Genomic DNA, 19,671 nt, shown 5'->3' on the forward strand with positions numbered 1-19,671 from the left:
CCACTTCTTCCTCGACTACATCAACGCAGGTGACTAAAACCAAACTCCTCACTCACTCACTCACAAATTGTGTAAGGTCAAGTGACATGGACATCTTGCACATTAAATATTTTCTTCTTTATTGGACATGTCATATAAGCATTGATTAAGCATACACCATGCTTGTTACAAGGTAACCGTGATCTGCTGACGTCAGGAAGGATATACGATCAACAAGCAGAAAACATAAAGCACACACTTGTAAGACGTTTTAAGACCAATAAATAGACTAGATTCAGCATATACCAGACGTTTTAGGACCAATAAATAGACTAGATTCAGCATAAACCAGACGTTTTAGGACCAATAAATAGACTAAATTTAGCATATACCAGACGTTTTAAGACCAATAAATAGACTAGATTTAGCATATACCAGATGTTTTAGGACCAATAAATAGACTAAATTTAGCATATACCAGACGTTTTAAGACCAATAAATAGACTAAATTTAGCATATATCAGATGCTTTAAGACCAATAAGTAGACTAGGTTTACCATATACCAGATGTTTTAAGACAAATGAATAGACTAGATTCAGCATATACCAGATGTTTTAAGACCAATAAATAGACTAGATTTTTAGCATATACCAGATGTTTTAAGACCAATAAATAGACTAGATGTAGCATATACCAGACGTTTTAAGACCAATAAATAGACTAAATTTAGCATATACCAGATGTTTTAAGACCAATAAATAGACTAGATTTAACATATACCAGACGTCTTAAGACCAATACATAGACTAGATTCAGCATATACCAGACGTTTTAAGACCAATAAATAGACTAGGTTTAGCATATACCTAACGTTTTAAGATCAACAGGTAGACTAGATTTAGCATCCGTCAGAATTTAGGAGATCAACAGGTAGACTACACTCAGCATACACAAGACATGATATGACATATACTGGTATACTTGATTTGGCATACAGAAAGCATGTTATGAGATCCGCAGAAAGAGTTGATTTATGATACACAAGGTACCGTATTTCTTCTAATAAGCGCCCGGACGCCAGCCCCGGTGTTTTTTTTTGAGGTCTTGCGCTTATTGCGTTTACTGGGTGTACCGTAATTAATTGTGAGTGAACTTAGGGACCATTCCTTAATAAATCAATTTTTGGATCAAGGGAGAATACATTTATAAAAAAACGTACCCGACGCTTATAAGAGACCAGGCGCTAATTAGAGGCCTGGCGCTTGTTAGAGGCCTAACGCTTATTTCTGCTTTACCGCTGCTTTACCCCTGGCGCTTATTAGGGTCCCAGCGCTTATTAGAGGAAATGCTGTATGTCATTTATCAGCTGATAGACGTCATCAGCTCGTAGACTTCACTCTGTGGGAGAGCAGACAAGCTACAACGTCCTTGTGCTTGATAAACTTTGGGTACTTGAACTGTTGGGCGTGAAGATCGGGGTTTAGCTTCATGTAAATCTTCTTCACTTCCTCGAACGTCCCAGGTCTCACTTGAACGACAACAGCAGGGGCATAGTTCCCATGGCAACGCAACCATTTGTACCCATCCTGGGTTTCTTGAAGACTCTCATCGATCTGGAAACAAGAACAATGTCACTGGTAATCAAATCGAGGTCTTAAACATACAGTGACTGAAGTAACAGGGTGGTAGACAATGTAGATCAGACAGTCACATACAATGTATGTCTCAGGGTGACAGACAAGGAGACAAACAGCGGTAATGTGACAGTGTGACCCAACAGAGACGTCAGTGTGACAATGTGACCCGACAGTGACGTCAGCGTGACAGTGTGACCCAACAGTGACGTCAGTGTAACAGTGTGACCAACAGTGACGTCAGTGTGACAATGTTACCCAACAGAGACGTCAGTGTGACAATGTGACCCGACAGTGACGTCAGCGTGACAGTGTGACCCAACAGTGACGTCAGTGTAACAGTGTGACCAACTGTGACGTCAGTGTGACAATGTGACCCAACAGAGACGTCAGTGTGACAATGTGACCCGACAGTGACGTCAGCGTGACAGTGTGACCCAACAGTGACGTCAGTGTAACAGTGTGACCAACAGTGACGTCATTGTGACAATGTGACCCAACAGTGACGTCAGTGTGACAGCATGACCAACAGTGACTTCAAACGCGTGACCAAACAGTGACGTCAGTGTAACAGTGTGACCCAACAGTGACGTCAGTGTGACAGTGTGACCAACAGTGACGTCAGTGTAACAGTGTGACCAACAGTGACGTCAGCGTGACAGTGTGACCCAACAGTGACGTCAAAAGGGGACCAAACAGTGACGTCAGTGCAACAGTGTGACCAACAGTGACGTCAGTGTGACAGTGTGACCAACAGTGACGTCAGCGTGACAATGTGACCCAACAGTGACAATGATGTCACTATGACAATGCAGTGACGTGAGTGTCAATGGGACAAAGTATCCCATCAGTAGCACAAGTGTCAATGTGACAAAGTAACCCAACAGTAGCACATACTTAGGATTGTGGACCATGAGTGGCTACATTGATAAAAGTAAACTCCAGTTCTTTGGCTCTTTATGCAACACTAGTTGTCACAATCTCATAAAACACATATTCTGTGCTTCCATGGCTAATACACGCCGAAAATCAACTATTTGTGGAGATCTCCAGTCTGTTTTGTGCAAATACAACCTTAGAAACTACTTACATACTTACTTATACAGTGGTTCATTTCCCCCAAAACAAGTGGAGACGAATTATAAACAAACACGTACAAGAATATGAAGAACACATGTGGCGTAAAAAAGTATCACTTAATGCAGGACTGTCTCGTTACATGCGAGCTCATACATCACTGACATATCACATACTTTTGAAGTTAGCATTTTTATACCCTGAACACAGAGCAGCCTTGCAATTATGTTTGAAACTTTCATCACGAAATAAAATCTCAAAAGAATGTTTGTTTTGTAACAAGCACGCTTATGACTATGCCAACCATGTGATACTACACTGTGAAAAATTAATAGGTCTCCGAAATAACTTTTTCTCATCTCTGATTGATCTACTTGATGTTGAAACCTATGTAAATTTTGAAATGTTGGAAGACGACGAAATGCTGTCAACTCTCCAAGGTGCAGGTACACAGTTCACACGATCCCTAGTGCGGGACACATACCATGCTGTCATTATAAACTTTGCAAACTATGACTATCATTTAAAACAATATCTTGAGTTTGTATTTTAATGGAGGCACAAGTGACGCCATCCCTTTGTGAATGTTTCTGTACATATCAATTGTCAACTATGAATGACATTGTCCTGTATGTAAATACTAATGTGTTGTATGTTTGATTGAATTCATGTATCAATAATCTTCGGATTGATTTCTGGAGGAAATAAAGAATCTCTCTCTCTCTCTCTCTCTCTCTCTCTCTCTCTCTCTCTCTCTCTCTCTCTCTCTCTCTCTCTCTCTCTCTCTCTCTCTCTCTCTCTCTCTCTCTCTCTCTCTCATGTCTAACCATGACACCGTTAAGATACATCAGATAGATCAAAGCAATCGCCAACGACGACATGCCATCTCTATGACGTTCTCAACATTCCTGTTCTTGAATTGGAGTACTTGGTCATTTTATAGCGGACACTGGAAATGTTTTCGAAATGTTCTTCACATTTTTGGATAACATCTACATCATGTTAGATTTTGTGCATCAACATTTCGTTGAAGCCATGGATTAAAATATTTAATCTTTAAAAAAGGAAAAAAAAAGTTTAAAAGAAGTTAATTTAATCTCTGAAACCGAGTCTACATACCATATGTTTTTCCCGATCGGTCAAAGCTCCATCACCAAGCAGTTCTATGAAGACATACACAGGCGCTGTCGTAGATATTTCGCCTGTAAGTGGTATAAATTATCAGTTATACGTACGCATTTGAACCCGTTATGGAAACATTTGAAGTTGTTGGTTCAGAAGTGTTCCCTCATCTCTCCTACCGTCTTACTACTGACCACCGCCTTACTACTCACCACCAAATATCTGCCTCACTATTAAACACTCAACTTACCGCCAATCTACTTCACTACTAAACACCCATCTACCTCTACTAAAGACCCAAATCAAGTGCCTCCTTCACTACCCGAAACCCACCTAATTAAAAACACCCGACTCACCACCGAGCATCTGCGTCACTATCAAACACCCACCTCACTGCTAAACACTACAAGATGTCTGTCTCACTACCAAACGCCCACCTTATTAACAAATACCTGACTCACTACACACACCTGACCCACAACAAACACCTGACTCAATACAAACACACGACCCACTACAAAAAACCTGACTCACTATAAACACCTGCCTCACTATAAACACCTGGCCAACAATAAACACCTGCCTCGCTATAAACACTTGACCCACTATAAACACCCGCCTCACTATAAACACCTGACCCACTTTAACACCCGCCACACTATAAACACCTGACCCACTATAAACACCTGACCCAATATAGACACCCGACCAACTATAAACACCTGACCCACTGTAAACACTTGCCTCACTATAACACCTGACACACTATAAACACCTGCCTCACTATAACACCTGACCCATTATAAACACCTGACCCACTATAAACACCTGCCTCACTGTAAACACCTGACCCATTATAAACACCTGACCCACTATAACACCTGACCCACTATAACACCTGACCCACTATAAACACCTGCCTCACTATAAACACCTGCCTCACTATAAACACCCGCCTCACTATAAACACCTGACCCACTATAAACACTTAACCCACTATAACCACCTGACCCACTATAAACACCTGACCCACTATAAACACCTGCCTCACTACAAACACCTGACCCACTTCCAAACACCTTCATCACAACCATATACCTGTCTTGTTTTCCAACTGCATTGATCGATGCTCACGATTTCAATCATTGATTGTTTCCAGAAGTAGAACGTATCTAGATAACCATGTCATCTTGTGCCACATTCTGCTATAACAAATTTACTTGTTCTCATGTGAGAGGGCAATGTCACGATGAGGTCCTTGTTAACAAATTGTTAACCAATTGTTAACAAATTGTTAAGCAGATTTATATAAGCGTTAACATATGCATGTATTGGACTAAAACCGAAATATATAGTATTACCCAAGTCTGAAAAAGCAGATTTTGTAGGTGTTCACAGAGTAATATGTGAAGATTGAATATGCATATGGCAAATATTTGAGCAACGCTGATTTTATTAGGAAAAACGCAGAATGAAAGCTGTCCAAAGATATGGGGAATAAATTATTTCAGTTTGTTTGTGATGTTGGAAACATCGTCGTTTTGCCCCTTTTAGTCATCTGTGTGGACGTAAATAGGATAGATTAAACAGACCCGAAAGAACAAAAGATATATATATATAAATAAATATATATCAAAACCCGTGCAACCTGCTACTCTATTGTAATCAGAATTTGACTTGGGTTCCCTGTTTATCCTATGTTTCCACTCACCTGTCAGTTCCTCAACGATGAAGTTGCCGACAGCCATGTAGTTGAACATCGTCCCAGACGTCCACGTTCCGGAAGCTTTCGAAACAGCCTCAGTGAACAGGAACTCTGGATACATGCCGTACCCATCTCCTTTCCTGCAGGATGCAACAGTGAGGTCACAGGTGAAATGTAACATCTGACAAGGACAGAAGCAGCATTGCACCCCTTCTTCCCACCACCACACCCATACCAAAACACACACCGACATGAACAAAAAACACCGATGAGGAATTTGATATCACAATTAAATCTGCCAGGACAACGTTATTCGTGATTCGTGAACTAGAAAATGTGGTAATCTGAGCAGTTCCGCTGAGAAAGCAACTGTCCGGTATAACAAGGTTTCACTGTCTACAATCGTCAACAGTTCACAACAACCTCTGATGATTCACATGTGAAGACATAACAGAGTTCCACAACATCATTGTCCATTATACTCACCGTTGTTGTAGAACACAGCTTGGCGCCTGACCAGTGAAGCTGGTAACACGGATGATATCTCCTGTCCGATACCTGTACAGACCTGACCAGTTGGTGATGACCATCTCATAACTCTGCCCAATGTCCACCTGGAGGACACAGTTGCGAAGAAATAGTCAGTCTCGATTGCCTGATGAAACACTTTGTAAAACAGTGATGAAAGTTATAGGAATTGAGTTCTGAAAATCTTAGTGGACATCACGTTTTCGCTATAAGGATAAGCTTGACGAGAAGCACCTGACGCGCCACTCACACAATGTGCATGTCTTTCTTTAGATATGGTACCGCACTTATACACAAACCCAACTCAACAGACAGAAACAAAAGGAATTCATCCTCGATTATGAAATAGCAATATCCCCAGAGCACAACCCTTAAATCATGAGCCTCCAACACGAGGCCCCCACAGACAGTTAGGTCCCCAGGCGAGGCCAACAGCTCTGATGGTCTATACGAACAATAGTGAAGGTTGAAAATTTGTTCCTCAAGTTGGAGCTGTTGACCCCTCTCTTGAAGGTGTAGACTTGCTAATTGTGAAAGATCTGGCAGAGGGAAAATGTTTCATTGATCCTGTTGTTTGTTAATGAGCTTCCAGAAAGTACTGAAAATCTTGAAAAGGAACTTCCAGGTATGTTTCCTTCCAGTGTTGTACTCTCGTGCTTAGGCGAGGCTAATTTCCTCTCAGAATGATACCAGTTACTTTCGACCTGTCTAAATTTTCAAGGGAGGGTAATAAACATTCTCACTCTTTGTCTGTTGAGAAAGGAAAAGGTGTGTAAGTTACAAGGACCCAGAACTCAAAGCTCTTGCCCAGACGGCCGCGGGTACACTCTTTGGAAGAAGCTGACAACGTTCGAATTTGGTGTCATTTCAAGGGTGGCATTTTGATGATACTTTCATTCTGACTTTGAATTTATACTCCCATCATATTTTGTAGTGCCATTGCAATTCCTTTATAGTGATTTGTAAACGTAGTTCATTTCATTATTATATTTGGATTATTAAATTATACTAACATTTGTATAGCGCCAACATCCAGCCCAGCTGCTCAAAGGCGCTTTGATTTTAGAATACAATTTGTTAATTATATAACATTTCTTTGTTGTTTGTTGGTTCATACTCAGTTCTAGGACTGACTGAAACTTAAATTTTCTACTGTGAACCACCACGTAACTGCTCTTACAGAACAGTAACGCCTCAGCGTATTTACAATACTTGCAGCACAAAGACTATTACAACTGCTATTCCATAACAAGCACTTACAATACAACTGCAGCAGATAGGGCAACTTACAGTGAATCGCTAAAATCGCGCTGTGCAACCGAAACCTGGACATGGTAACGTGTTCTCACACAAGCTGAACAGTTCATAAATATTTCGGCAAAGTGATTCAAAAGAAACAAAAAATGTTCCAACCTCATGAGCCAGCAAAGACTGTGGATTATCTTGATCAACATCAACTTCATGGATGAATTCGTAAAACATATGATCAGGGAGGATGGTGTACTCAGTCTTTGTCTGGTCTATAATGTTTATGTTGGCGCCATACAACCCCTCGGACGCCACGTGTTCACCGGAAGTTATAGGGATGTACATAAAAAATGTTGGCGTGAAATCTGCAAACAAAGATAAAGTGATATAGGGCCCGTAAGTAGGAGACGACACTTGGCGAGACCTTAGTACTTGTAGTACAAACAACGTACACTTGGCCAGGTGTAGTAAAGTCCTATTTGGAGACCCGTGAAGATTCGGGGTAGAATAGGTCTTCAGCAACCCATGTTTGCCACAAAAAGCGACTATGCTTGTAAGAGGCGACAAACGGGGATTGGGTGGTCAGGCTCGCTGACTTGGTTGACACATGTCATTGCGCAGATCGATGCTCATGCTGTTGATTACTGGATTGTCTGGTCCAGACTCGATTATTTACAGACCGCCGCCATATAGCTGGAATATTGCTGAGTGCGGCGTAAAACTGAACTCACTCACTCACTCACTCCTATTTGGAGCCAGAACTGGTTCTTGAATATACACTTGTCACCGGAAATCTGGTACCGGAAATAAGCTGGACCTCGTCTCGCAAATCGCAAGTTGGCGCGCGCAAAGGAAGCCGGAACCAGCTTAGTATGGGAAGAAGAAGCTCGCGAGACTTATAGGCCCTATAAGAAAAACATTAACGAAACTTACAAATCGCTACAAAGGAGTGATTGAATGAGTGAGTTTAGTTTTAGGCCGCTTTTAGCAATATTCTAGCAATATCACGGCGGGCGAAAGCAGAAATGGGCTTCAAACATTGTACCCATTAAGGGATCGAACCCTGGTCTTCAGCATGACGAGCGAACGCTCCACAGGGCTACCACACATGAGTGGCATTACCAAACAGAGATACTCTACAAATACAGTGGAAACATAACATAGAAGCAGTGATTATATAATTTGTAAGACAGTAAGTATGATTTTCACATTAAAGGTTATGTGCATGCAAAGCTGTTTTAAGCTCTAGTGAAATTTGACCTTGACATTTAAACATTTTGTAATTTCACAACTGGGTTGCAATAAAGGTGTTATACCTTTGGCCATATCCGGTACACGTAAACAACAAACAAAACAAACATATACATACAGGCCAGATATCTCTACAGTGTGCGAAGAACGAAGATTGAAGACCCACTCGTGTTATTCCGGGACAAGCCGAATACCGAGTGTACGGAAAGGGCGAGTGGAGACGAATGATGAGACATACTGCTATCTCACGATTTAAAAACGTTGCATAACTAATATTCCTTCAGAGTTTTAAAGATAAAAGAAGGCCCTTACATGCAGCCATTTTCTATTTTTCATACGTCAAATGTTGAATTTATTACTTATGGCTCATCCGACCACGGATCATAAAATGCACATATATTAATGTTAAAAGTGGTCTACATATAATGGTAGTTGTGTTTTACCTGTATCCAGAGAATTAATTGGTTGAGTGAATGTTATTTATAGCCGCAGTTTTATCAGCATTTTATCAGTCAAAATTTGAATTCATAATAAATAATTCATCCGCCCACGGATCGTAAAAATCTAAAATCAAATATGCATACATGAATATTAAAAGTTGTCTGCATATAAAGGTTGTTGTGTTTTCTCATCCAGAGAATTAACTGGTTGAGTGAATATTGTTTACCGCCGCAGTCAGCAATATTCCAGTTTCAAGTTCATCATTCAGGGTATAGGTGTCAAGTGTTCTAATAGCTAGTCGCAAGAGGTAACACAATCTGGAATCTTAGTGGGATATTGGTTAGCAATTGCTGAAAACAACTTATGCTGGACGTAAGAGAACATTTTGTGAGGTGAGGTGAGGTGAAATTGGGTTTAACGTCGTGCTGGAGAATATTTCGCTCATATGACGACGTGCATGCGTGTGTATGTGCGGCTGCTTGTACCAGCCCAGACGTAAGCTGGTTTTATAGTGCTAGCCCACTGAGATACCCATGCCGCAGTGAAGCATGAATACCCCACTCAGACACATTATACTGACTCGAGCCGACTCAGTCCTTGTTGTACCCATGAATGCCGAGTGCCAGGTAGGGACCAACAAGTACCATATTTTAACGTATTTTGGTATGACGCGGACGGGGATCGAACTCCGCGACCTTCCGCCTCCGGGCGGACGCTCTAACCACTACACCACGGAGGCGGTCCAGAACATTTTGTGGATCGGCACGCAAGCATGCATGCATGCACAGAAAATTATCTGTATCACGGCTGGGCTTCGAGCCACAAGCCACAATTGTACTGTGAAACATTTCGAGTCGGGGGTCGTCCCAAAGGTGGTTAGTGTCAGAAAGGAAACACAACTTTATAGATTGCAAGTTTATTGCATAGAGCGACGTTTCGATGTGATTCTTACACCGTTATCAAGCTGTGTGACTACTAAACCGTAAAAATGGTGAGAATCAGCTGTTTGTCAAAACATACCATATATATATTTCTCACCATTTGGTTTGTACCTGTTCACAAGCAGCACCTCTGTCAAACGATGTGGCAGACTTAAAAATCTACCAGGGTGGTCGGGAGATAAGGGAGGTAAGCGGGTAGGAAACTTTTCTCTTCCGGGAAAATTGCTCTCGTTTCCGCATTGCCACCCTTCCTCGTCTTCCAGCAGGTAAATCATATTTCATTGTCTGTTCATATTAGTCATTCAAATACATGATTATCTGGACAAGCAAAACCGTTTCTGGGTGCAGCTTCTGTGCGCTTCAGCATATAACCCGTTATGTCTGTATGACTTTTAAAGGTCAAACATTGTTATCTCAACAAGACCCATACACGTCCGTCAGTTATGCCTCTCATGGATTTCCTGGTATCTTCCAGAGCCAGTTTGTCTTCTGTTTATACTGAATGTGTTCATGGAGGAGACGAAACGACTTTTTGTTATAAAGAGCCGCTTTGACCTTTTATTTTCGTGTAAACATTGACAAGAGCAGTTGTAAAATCACATGTTTCAGGTAAGGGAGGATTCAATGTTATCATTTTTCATTCGACACCACCAGTCGCCCCTTTCCGTAACCTTGTTATTCGGCTTGTCCCGGAATAACACGAGTTGGTCACGAATGGGTCATGAATGATCATTACTTGTCCTCGTCACCATTCGCCCCTTTCCGCGTTCTTCGGCTTTTCCTGAATAACAGGAGTGAGTCACGAATGAGGAAAAGATCTCAGGTCGAATAAGGTCATCATGACTTAGCCCGCTAATTAGATGTCCTCCCATCTATCTTTGCAGTAACGAAAAACTAGGATGTAATTTTAATGAGAGTGTTAGCTACCAAGAAGTGATGTTAACATGTAACAACACATGAAATATGTAAAATCTGTTATTGCCACACACGTTCAAGCCGGCAGATTATCCTGTCGTTTCTGAGCGCCACTCAAACTAGTGTATTGAGAGTATATATGTATTTGTGTTTCTGTATCATCACCTGATGAAGGGGCAAGAAGTAGCCCGGAAACGTCGTGTTGTAAATAAAAAAGAATAAGAAGTTGTAAATCCATACCATACGATGTTGTATAACCTTATTTTAGATTTGGCGGTCAAAATTCTTTCTGGGTATTCCCGAGTGCTGAGTATAATTTAAGGGCTATAACTCCAGATGCTGTTCATGTTGCATTCACTATTATCATATCAACACTAATTGATTCCGATATATCTCCCAATTGTTTCAATCGTAAATTAAAAAATGAATTTCTATACTTTTTAAAAGAGAGTTTATCTTTGACATTTGTTACATGTTATGGTTCGTCGTAATTCAGCCATACAGCTGATGAAAAGGAGTATTATATGATCTTATCGGTCAATAGTACTAGGGTCGGCTAAAATGATCAATAATCTGAAATATCCTCAATAGGAAAACTATTAGGATTATCGATATGAAAATTGTGTTATCGACGCTATTTTGTTAGTAATCCATGCAAAAACATGTCACAAGTCACCAGTGAGACTATTTATTCTTTCTGACATTTTTGCAGTTTTGCTCAAAGTTACGCCAATTTATGGACAATTGATCGATATTTTGTAAAAGATTATCGATCTCCAAGATCTATGTCGATAGCACACCCTAAATAGTGCAATGGAGTAGTGAAAGGAAAAATAATCAGATTCATTTTTTTCTGTGAATAAACATAATTATTTTAAAACGATGTAGATATCTAAATGAGTTGAAATGTATCATTTGTTTATGAAGCGAATTTCCGAATAGTGTATTAAGATCAACTCACTCTTTCTCTGATGTAATGCTGACAAAGAATTTACTAAAAACATTTGTTTCACAGATTTGCAACAAGAAGTAGGAAGACAGAAGATGGAGATTCTACAATGCACAGGTAGTAGACGCGACGATAGTCTGATACACAACACACTTACAGGGAGGGTTATATGACGCCATACTTACAGAGAGTATTATTATATGACGTCATACGTACAGATAGTGTTACGTCACACATACAATGAGTATTATTTGACATCATACTTTACACAGAGCCAGATTTGACGGCATACTAGCTTACAGATACTATTATACAACGCCATACACACAAGGAGTATTATTTAACGTCATACTTACAGAGAGCATTATTCCACACCGATAGTATATATAACGCCATACATACAAGGAGTATTATAAGAGTCATACTTACAGAGAGCATTATTCCACACCGATAGTATATATAACGCAATACATACAAGGAGTATTATTAGAGTCATACTTACAGAGAACATACTGTGATATCACACATACAGATAATATTACGTGATGTCATTCTTACTGTGAGTATAACGTTATGTCATCAACATGGCTGTAATTGATTTATTATCATCACTTTGTTATTAATGGTAGAGAATAAATGGAGTTGTCTAATCTGTGAAAATGTGTGAAAGAAAACAAATCGATATTTCACTTGAGTGGAATAACATTTCGGTACCAATGCGATATAAATTTTTTTACCATGATGACACAATACTGTACGAGAGACATATCAATGCACCTTCTACCTGCAAATGTTAATGAGATTCTCCTGGATTCTGGAAGAGCGATACTTAGTAAGATCGAAGTGATGACCCTTTGACATGGACTTTGACATTTGACATGCCACTGAAAATACCCGATCTACACTCACTGTATATATTGAAAGCCATTATTAATTCCTTTTCATAAGAAAGGTGACACTTCTGTCCCCAACAACTACAGAGCAATAAGCCTCCTGAGTATCCTAAGCAAAGTCTTCACGTACATCCTGAATCAGCGATTAGTGTGCTTGGCTGATGTGTTGAGTAAAATTTCTGAGTGTCAATCAGGTTTCGAAAAAGGTTATTCAGTGGTTTTGTTCTGAATTCTATTATCGAGCGTTATCTTTCCCGCAAAGGTGGTAAAAATCTATGTAGCTTTTGTTGATTTCTCGAAAGCTTTCGATTCTGTTCAAAAGACATTTTCTTTGGAAGTTATTATATAAACACGGTCTGAGTCGTAAAATGGGTAAAATGTTAGTGTCTATTTATAATAGTGTAAAATCTTGTGTTCGCACAAATAGTAGTTTATCTCGTGTATTTGATTGCCCAATGGGAGTCAGACAAGGTGTATTCTCAGCCCCTTTTGTTTCAGTTTTATATAAATGAATTAGGTAATGTAATTGAAAGTGAATGTTGGTTTGGTGTCCAGCTGCATCCAGATGTTACTCATATTTTTCTTTCTTTATTTGCGGATGACCTTATTTTGTTTGGGAACAGCGTGAGAAGTTTAAACTAAATATTCTTAATAGGTACATACTGTTCAGAATGGAAATTGTCAGTCAACATGCATAAAACTAAAATTGTAGTTTCTTTAAGAAAGGAGGTGGTTTATCTCGGTTTGAAAAATGGTTTTTATAATGGTAGTGTTGTTGAAGTTGTTTCAGGATATTGTTATCTCGGATTGTATTTTAATAATAGGTTACAGTGGTCGAAAGCGTTTGACAATATTTCTATTCAATCCAGAAAAATGCTGTCATTACTTCTTAGTAGTATACATTGTTTGAAACCACACTCGCCTCATCTGTACTTCAAATTATTCGATACAAAGATACCACCAATTCTCCTCTATGGGGCTGAAATTTGGGGGCTTAATTATATGGAAGAACTGGAAAAAGTTCCTTTATATGCCTGCAAACGTTTTCTAAACGTTAAGTTATCAACGTCCAATAATGGAGTATTAGCCGAGTGTGGTAGATATCCTGTCCAACTATCTGCTGTTTTAAAATGTATCAAATATTGGTTAAATCTTATTAACATGCCTGGATGCCGTTTGCCTCGAAAATGTTACAATATGATGCGTATGTATGATGAGTAAGGCTATGAGAACTGGGTTACCAAGGTTAGAAATATCATATTTAAATTAGGTTTTGGTGATGTTTGGGTATCACACACTTACGGAGATAAAAACGTTTTGGTTAAAATGTTTTTTCAACGACTGAAAGATAATTTTCGGCAAGTTTGTCATAGTGATTTATCTGAGAGCCCCAAAATGTTTACGTATTGTAATTTTAAATTAACGATTTCTTGTGAAACATACTTAACTCATATTACTGTATCCAAATATAGATCTTGTTTATCGCGATTTAGGTTAAGTTCCCATAGTTTAGAAATTGAAAGAGGCCGTTACTATAACATTCCCCGGGAACAAAGAACATGCAAAATTTGTAACTTAAACACAATTGAAAATGAATATCACTTCTTACTTATCTGTCCAGCCTACATTGAATTAAGACGTAAATATCTTTTGTCGCAATTCTATGTTTTCCCCAATATACTAAAATTCAATTCGTTGTTATCATCCAAAAATGAAGACATTTCCTTGAATACTGCTAAATATCTGTTTTATGCATTCGAAAAAAGGAAATCAATTTTGTCATATTAAGATTGTATATATTATACATGCTTTCATTGTTATCATTTTATTTCATGTCTGCACCGATGAGGTGTTTTTGTACTCATAGGCCCGTGGCCTCATAGTATCAGAAATAAAGATTTGATTTGAAAGCCATTTAAAATGCAATTTGACATTCATACTTTTTTTTACTCACACTAATTTCAACATATATAAACCTAACTGGCAGATATGTTTTAAGTGAACATCTGTGAATAATTTTGTCTGAAAATGTCCAGTCAACAACAACATCAGTGACGCAACAAGGACATCACACAAAGGAGGGGTCACTTGCAGTCAATATCGTGTATGTCCACCGTGCGCTGCAAGACATGCTCGCAGTCTTTGGGGCACTGAAAGACACACATTTCTCAGGAACAGCTGTTGGATGGTCTGCAGCCTCTGATGGTGTGTGGTCTGATCATGACACCACCCCCCTCCAAAATGATCATGTTCAAGGACACAGTTTGGCGCAAGTCTTTCTCCTTTACGTCGATAAATCTGTTGACGTCCATCTGCAAAGGAAAAGTTAAACCTGATTCATCTGAAAAATGACATCTGGCTATGTCCTGTTGCCAAGATTGGCCCCATTTGCTGCCCATCGCTGTCTGGCAAGTCTGTGGCGATGCAATAAGGTGGGACCACGGTACGGGTGACGACACCGGATGTTGAAGGCAGCAAGGCGTCCTTGCACCTTTTGGGCGCTGAAATGACATTGACTTGTCTCAATTGTGCTCCTTGCCTAATCATCAGCTGTTTGGAACCGATTTCGCAAGTCTGAAATTCGGATATTGGGGTTTTGTCGAGCTGTTATCACAGGTGGTGCACCAGGTCGCGAACGATTAGCAACACTTCCGGTAGGTCCGAAAACTTTGTCTGAGTCGACTTACAGTGGATTGATGCACATTAAAGTGCCTGGCAATCATCACATCTGAAGCACCTTTGGCTGACCATACCGATAACCTGATTCCTCCTCGTCTTGTGTCAAGTGTGGTATTTTCTCAAAGTGATTGAGTTCCACAATCCCTTGTGCTTTTACAGGCCTGGGTGCAGGTAATGCATGTGCACAACGTGTTTCATGAATGTGGTTGTGCGTTTACAAAGAAATGTCAAAGGTTCAGTTTTAAGTATCCAAGTTCATGTGAGAGGAATGCTCCAGGACTCGAACTCGAAATGGGCCAGAATAACAGTCTTTATCCCTACATCCTCTGTATCGCAGGAGTTGTAAGAAAAAATCTTCAATAGAACTTCTTTTAAAGTTTCAGGACAACAAATACCAATTGCGTTTTTAATGGCTTTCAGCATATATATATGACAGATGGGGTTTGCAAAACTAATGAGTCAGTCCCACCCAACAAGCCACGGGCTTAGCTTTAAATAGAAAAAATCCCATCGCTCATATACAAACTGTCCAATTGAAAAAGTCTCAGATGCTGCATTGTATTTCACGTGGCTAAGGTTCTCTATTCTGTTTCATTTCAGATCGACGTTTCCAAAATATGTGTGGTATGTACTGTGTTACTCAAAATATTCAGATCCCAAACTGGCATTCACAAGATATGATCGACCGCCTCCGTGGTGTAGTAGTGGTTAGAGCGTCCGCCCGAGAATGGAAGGTCGCGGGTTCGATCCCCCGCGTCAGACCAAAAGACGTTAAATTAGGGAATTTGTTGGTTCCTGCCTGGTACTCGGCTGATCGGCTCGGAGTCAGTATAAGTGTCTGAGTGGGGTATTCATGCTAAACTGCGGCATGGTAACTCAGTGAGCTAGCACCATTAAACCAGCTTAAGTCTGGGCTAGTACAAGCAGCCACACATACACACACATGCACGTCGTCATATAAGTGAAATAACCTTAAATACGTACGACGTTAAACCCCATTTCACCTCACCTCACAAGATATGATCAAGTGATGTCATGCCTGAAAAAATGACATCAGCATATAAACGTTTCTACGCACACTCAAGGAAAGTTCGTTTGCAAACCTTTGAACATTCAATTGAATTGTGTTTGAAAATGTGTTCTTAACTCCAAACACCAAATTAACCGTCATTTCTTTCATGAATGGCCCCACATGTGTACAACGAGTGAAGCCCATTTCTGGTGTCCCCCGCCGTGATATTGCTGGAATATTGCTAAAAGCAGCGTAAAACCAAACTCACTCAGTCAGTCAGTCTTTCAAGAATGGTAAAAAACGAATCTACTTTTTTCAGATTCAACGAATGAACTTATGAGTTATGATGACACAGCATTCGTGTCCACCTATTACGAGAGGTCATCTTTAAGACTGCTGACAGACCACGGAAGAATATTCATCAAAGGGAGATCTGGTTCTGGCAAGTCAAGGCTTGGTCTTAGACTTCTGTCGAAACTATCTGAAGACAACAGCAGAGTACCTGTTTTACTTGACATCAGCTGAGGAATGAAACTGATACTCCAAAAGAACTGGCCGTGATCGACGCAGGTACATTGTGATGTTAGATAACATATTTGGGTCCAGTAACTTAGTCCCTTCCAAGAGTAGGTGAATGGGAAAACATTTAATATTATGTGGCTATCAATTGAATCACACCATATCCTTCTTGTCATCACATCGAGACCAGAAATAAGTGTCAAGTGTGAAGCTGAACTGAAGAAAATATAATTTGATGAAGGACATACCGTTTAGTCACGTTGGATGAGGGAGAATATGCACTTCAGCACAGTGAGAAAGGGAAAATGCTGCAGACTATCTGTCCAATCAAGAGTGGCTTCACAACGGAGGATATAGAAGTTATTACTGCATCAAGAGCAGCCCTGGGTTTTCCTCAGTGTTGCAAGTTCTTTGCAAACAGCAAACAAGCACAGGGTAAGGGAGTGAGTTTCTTCCTTCGACCACATGAGTATGTCTTAGAGGAGATAAACAGACTACAAGAAAGTGACGGTTTGGGGTACCTAGTTCTTCTCCTGATCCTAATGCAAAACGGGTGCATAAAACACACACTTCTTAAGAAGAGGACGCCAGAGTTCAGCAGCATAGTTGAAACTTTAAAAGATGTGTGCAGACATACCGAGAATCCAAGTCTTGTTGGAATCCGAGAAAAGGCTGATTCACTCTGTGGTGTATACTTAGAGCCGCACTCAAGATGGATATGAGTTTCAGCATCAGTCGATATCAGAGTGTGTGTTCGTCACATTGTCAAAGATCGATACCAACCTCTGCATCAAGACATGCCCTGTACAGTTGCTTTTTGAACTTGTTCAAAATGAAAGGAAATTATCCTGATGTGACTGAGATGGTCATATTGCTGACTGAAGATTACTATCCCACATTTGCTGATCGAATTACAACATTATTGTTGGACCCAACTCTTCAAAAGAAATCTTGAACCATGCTGCTTTTCATGATGACGACTTCATTCAGTATTTGATATCCAAATGGAGATCCGAAGATAAAATACAAGTTATCTGGCGGCTTGTATTTCAACCTTGAACACGTTTGTGTTTCATCAGTCAAGGTAACAATGTGCCACTGTTTGGATTTCAGAAGATAGTCCCATGTCTGATTTTTAAGAACATCAAAAGACTTGTGGATAATTTGATTGCTATGAATAGAGACACAGGTACAGACGTCCTTCAGAGGTTTGCCTTGTGCTGTTTATGTCGGTAGAAATGAGCTCGTCAAGAACCTACTTGATTATGGAGCGACACCAGATGAACATTGCTTCAGAGCTCTTTTGTCCGGCAAGACAAATAGACGCCGATGTCACCGAGACTATTTTCAACGTTGTTGTGGCAGAGCACAGAAGCTTCACATGGGATTCCATATCCAATCTAAGAGATCTGTTCTTGGCTATCTGTAATGAATGGAAACGTACACATTGTACAACCTACTGGTCAAAAGGTTAAAGGGTTACACAGACAGCTTGAGGATCTTCAGTTATGCCTTTTAGCAAGTCTTGTCAGGGAGCTTTAGTACAGGCCATAGGTGTCCACTGTTTAAACCCTATGACATGAGGCATCTAAGGAAATAGTCAGAATTCTCTTTGGCACAGGATGCAAGGCAGATTTTGACTATCTCACTTTGCAAGCAGCAACTCATGCTGATGCGACTATTTTGCGACTTGTTCTTGAGCAAGGTGTGAATGTGAAGGATATATATTCAAATAGTGAAGACATGTTCAGCACCGAGGAATATTATCCAACGCCTCTACAACAGGCAGCGGCTTATGGGGAGGGATTGTCTGGAAGAAATCCTCAGTTGCACACAAGCTGGACAGGTGAAGCCGATATTAAACCGGAACGAAGAGTAATTAACAACGATGCGTTCTTACTGCACACCGCAGTTCAGCATGGTAACATTGAGTGTGCGTCACTGCTGCTAAAGAAAGGCATTGAAGTCAATACTACACAAGATAGAAATGGAAATACACCGCTTCATATTGCTGTCAAACACAACCAGGTGAAAAGTGTTGACCTGCTACTTTCAAAGCATGCACCGGTTGACATGAAAAACAGCAATTGGTGTATACCGTTATTGTGTATGAAACTTACATCCCTTCCAGATCTGAACATTGTTACTAGACTCATAAAAGCAGGAAGCGACATTAATGAGGTTGATGCACAAAACAGGACACTTCTTTATAAAGCAACAGAGTATGGACAATTTGCTCTTTGTAAAGTATCTGTGTAACAAGGAGCCAACGTGAACATTGATACACAGGAGAACATTTCCCATATGGCCATCACAGAGGAACGAAAGTTGCGTAAGAGAGTTATTCTTGCTGCATGTAGAAATGCTGATATTGATGTTGCCAAGTTGCTCTGTGAACATGGTGCTGATGTTGACGTAGCTGACGACAATGGGGAAACAGTAATATTACAAGTCTGCAGCATCCCCCATTGATGCTGTTGAGAAACTTCAATATCTTCTGGACACTAAGCAGGTGCCTCTGAGCGATAAAAAGACCATTTTGAAAGGACTATCTTATTTCCAGCTGTCACGTCAGCTTTACAAACTGGGTATTTGGAGGTTCTTGCACTTTCTGTCGTCCAGAAAATGGACTTCAAACAAATAGATACATTTGGGGAACAGTTTACTGTTATATCCCTTTGGCCCAAACCGATTTGACAATACAATATCTCCATCAGATGACTTTATTAAGCTTAATGCTAGACCATGGTATTGATCCAAACATAAAGAACCTGCAG

At 40.1% G+C, this 19,671-nt stretch overlaps 1 protein-coding gene across 1 annotated transcript in view; it reads left to right on the forward strand.

The window, feature by feature from the left end:
- Positions 1–10,165: 10,165 nt before the first annotated feature.
- Positions 10,166–19,671, forward strand: part of LOC124264219 (serine/threonine-protein phosphatase 6 regulatory ankyrin repeat subunit A-like) — a 62,575-nt gene continuing 53,069 nt past the window's right edge. Inside the window, exons 1-2 of the mRNA XM_046698957.1 lie at positions 10,166–10,193; positions 11,858–11,908. Coding sequence (XP_046554913.1) covers positions 11,887–11,908 — 22 coding nt within the window. The 5' untranslated portion in view covers positions 10,166–10,193; positions 11,858–11,886. The remainder of the gene's footprint in view (positions 10,194–11,857; positions 11,909–19,671) is intronic.

This window comes from Haliotis rubra, unplaced genomic scaffold (assembly GCF_003918875.1).
Source record: "Haliotis rubra isolate DU_JTF1 unplaced genomic scaffold, ASM391887v1 Scf914, whole genome shotgun sequence".
Taxonomy (NCBI): domain Eukaryota; kingdom Metazoa; phylum Mollusca; class Gastropoda; order Lepetellida; family Haliotidae; genus Haliotis; species Haliotis rubra.